The sequence below is a fragment of the Phoenix dactylifera genome, chromosome 3 (genome assembly GCF_051530095.1).
Source record: "Phoenix dactylifera cultivar Ajwa chromosome 3, Ajwa_hap1_PhDact_Kaust_v1.1, whole genome shotgun sequence".
Classification (NCBI taxonomy): domain Eukaryota; kingdom Viridiplantae; phylum Streptophyta; class Magnoliopsida; order Arecales; family Arecaceae; genus Phoenix; species Phoenix dactylifera.
Genome location: NC_143192.1, coordinates 31,154,431 through 31,157,164, shown reverse-complemented (window position 1 = coordinate 31,157,164; position 2,734 = coordinate 31,154,431). Strand labels below are relative to the sequence as shown.

The 2,734-nt window shown below is 37.7% G+C and overlaps 1 protein-coding gene across 1 annotated transcript; it reads right to left on the bottom strand.

Moving 5' to 3' along the window:
* Positions 1-1,509: 1,509 nt before the first annotated feature.
* LOC120107875 (uncharacterized) lies at positions 1,510-2,307 on the bottom strand. The gene has a single exon (XM_039121393.2). It carries the CDS (start codon positions 2,305-2,307, stop codon positions 1,510-1,512), a length of 798 nt encoding a protein of 265 aa, XP_038977321.2.
* Positions 2,308-2,734: the final 427 nt, after the last annotated feature.

The following is a 2,734-nucleotide window of genomic DNA, read 5'->3' as shown; positions in this document are numbered from 1 at the left end:
ATAGTATGAAAAGGAAAAATAGTTTCATGAAAAATCACATCCCTAGAGAGAAAGGTAGTATTGCTGTGAAGATCAAGAATTTTATTTCCTTTAACACCAAAAGGATAGCCTAAAAAGACACACTTTCTGCTTCTAGAATCAAACTTCTTCCGACCATGAGACAAGGTAGAAGCAAAACAAAGACAACCAAAAACTTTTATGTGCCCATAGGTAGGTTTGGTATTGAAAAGAAGTTCAAAAGGGGTTTTGTTGGCCAACAAGGGAGTGGGTGTTCAGTTGATAATGTAAGCAGCAGTCAAAATGCAATCATTCTAATATTGAAGAGAAATTTCTGCTTGGAATCTCAAGGCCCTGGCCACATTAAGCAAGTGTTGGTGTTTTCTCTCTACAATGCCATTTTGCTGTGGTGTTTCAACACAACTTCTTTGATGTATGATACCTTTATTGGCAAAAAACTCATGCATTTGAAATTTTGCTCCATTGTCACTTCTTAAGATTTTGATTTTCACTCGAAATTGGGTCTCAACCATATTATAAAAGAATTTTAAGCACTACCTAGTTTCAGATTTGGTATTGAATAAATAGACCCAAGTGCTTCTGGAGAAATCATCAACAATGGTTAGGAAATACCTAGAACCATCATAAGCCACCCACAGAACAAGGTCCCCAAGGGTCACAATGCATAATTTCAAACAAAATGGAAGATCTGTGTTGACTAATAGAAAAAGAAAGTCGATGCTGCTTTGCCATAGGGCAAATACAGCAAGGGAATTCATTAATGGAAAACATTTTATCCTTTACAATCGGATCATCTATAAGCTGTAATCGAGAAGCAGAAATATGACCAAGGCGACAATGCCAAAGGTCAGAAACAGATTTGCTATTCATAACAGATGCAGAAACAAATATATCTTTATGTAAAAACTTTGAAAGGGTAGTTACTAAAGTTGAAGAAGCAACATCAATCCTCAACAGGTGATATAGGCCATTTCTCACTTCACCCATCCCAATCGTTGTCCAAGATAAAAGGTCCGGAAGAAAACAACAATTAGAGAAGAAAACAAGACAACAAATAAGAGATTTTGCAAGTTTCTTAGCTGAAAGCAAGTTGAAAGAGAAGGATGGAACATACAAAACATCTTTTAGGATAATAGTGTCTCTCAGCTTAACTACACCAATATGTGTCATGGGTACCTCAATACCATTTGGCAATTTGACTGAATAAGAAACCTTAGCTATCATGGTGGTAAAAAATTCAGTGTCACAAATCATATGATCTGTGGCACTTGTGTCTATTATCCAAGGAATATCATGAAGAGTTGGTTGAGTGGTGTAGGTGTAACAATGGATTGGATCATGTGTGTAGGTTGAAAGGCAAATGGAAATACCAAACATCTTACGAACACTTGGAGCATGTGGTGCAGGGATAACAATGGATTGGATCTGATTGGCAGAGTGAAGAGCAGTGGAAGAGTCTTTGTACTGGAGTAAGGCCAATAGCTGCTGATATTATCCTTTAGTCAAAGCCACCTTAGCATCATTTTCTTCATCTTGGATAGCAGGAACAGAGATGTTAGACTGATTTGCAAAAGTAACAGGGCTCTTTCCTTTGTTAAAAAGTTTGTGGCTTGGAGGGTACCCCTGAAGCTTATAGCATTTCCCATCCACATGATCAGTCATGTTGCAGTGTGTGCAAATGGGAGCTTTAGCATTTCCAGCCTTAAAACAATTCTCCAATAAGTGCCCTTGAACATTACAATGAGTGCAAAATGGTCTGTCCCTTTTCTGAGTAGTTACAAATTTTGGAGCAAGTTTGGTATTAACAAAAAAATTTCTGGCAACTAGGGTCAGAGAATCAGGGGAAGGTACAATTGAAACCATTTGATGTTGTCTCTTCTGTTGTTGAACCAAGGAGAACACCTTGTTCATAAGGGGCAAAGGGTCTAATAGTATGATCTGGTCTCTCACAATAGCAAAGGAATCATTCAAACCCATCAGAAATTGAATAACACAATATCTTTGATATCGATCGAACAGTATTTTCAACTTTCCACAACTACATTCAGGCATTGGATCATACATTGAGAGCTCATCCCACAGAGTTTTAAGCTTACCATAATAGATGCCCACCAAATCATGTTCCTGCTGTAGTCCAGCCAAAGCCTTCTTCAATTGAAATATTCTTGGTCCATTTTGTTGAGAAAAATGCTCCAGAAGCTCCATCCATATCTCCAAAGCATCATCAACAAAAACTACACTTGATTTAAGTGTGTTGCTGATAGAATTTTGAATCCAAGAGACAACCATGTCATTACATCATTCCCAAGCTTCAAGCAATGGATCCTCAGCATTTGTGGGCTTCGGAATAGCTCGATTGATAAATCCAAGCTTGTTCTTAGCTTCAAAGCTCTACGCATTGCTCTGGACCAAGTAGCATAGTTATCTCTAGTAAGAAGGTCTGTAACTAAAGTTACTCTAGGGTTATCACCATTTTCTAATCAGTAAGGGTTTGCTAGGTCACTGGAATTCAAAAATCTGGAAATAGTTGATGAGTTTGATGATGGGTTCTGAACAGAATTGGTTGTTAAAGAGCCTTCTGTGTTTGTTGGAATTTCTGCCATGGTTTATCGCTCTCACTGCTCTGAAATCATGTAAGAAAATGTATGGGAAGAGAGAAAGGAAAAACATAGAGCACAAACCATTGAGGAATTCACAAAATTCTCATTGAATGAAT

Excerpts from the sequence above, each read along its gene's own strand:
- LOC120107875 (XM_039121393.2), bottom strand. The coding sequence starts at position 2,307 with ATGGTTGTCTCTTGGATTCAAAATTCTATCAGCAACACACTTAAATCA.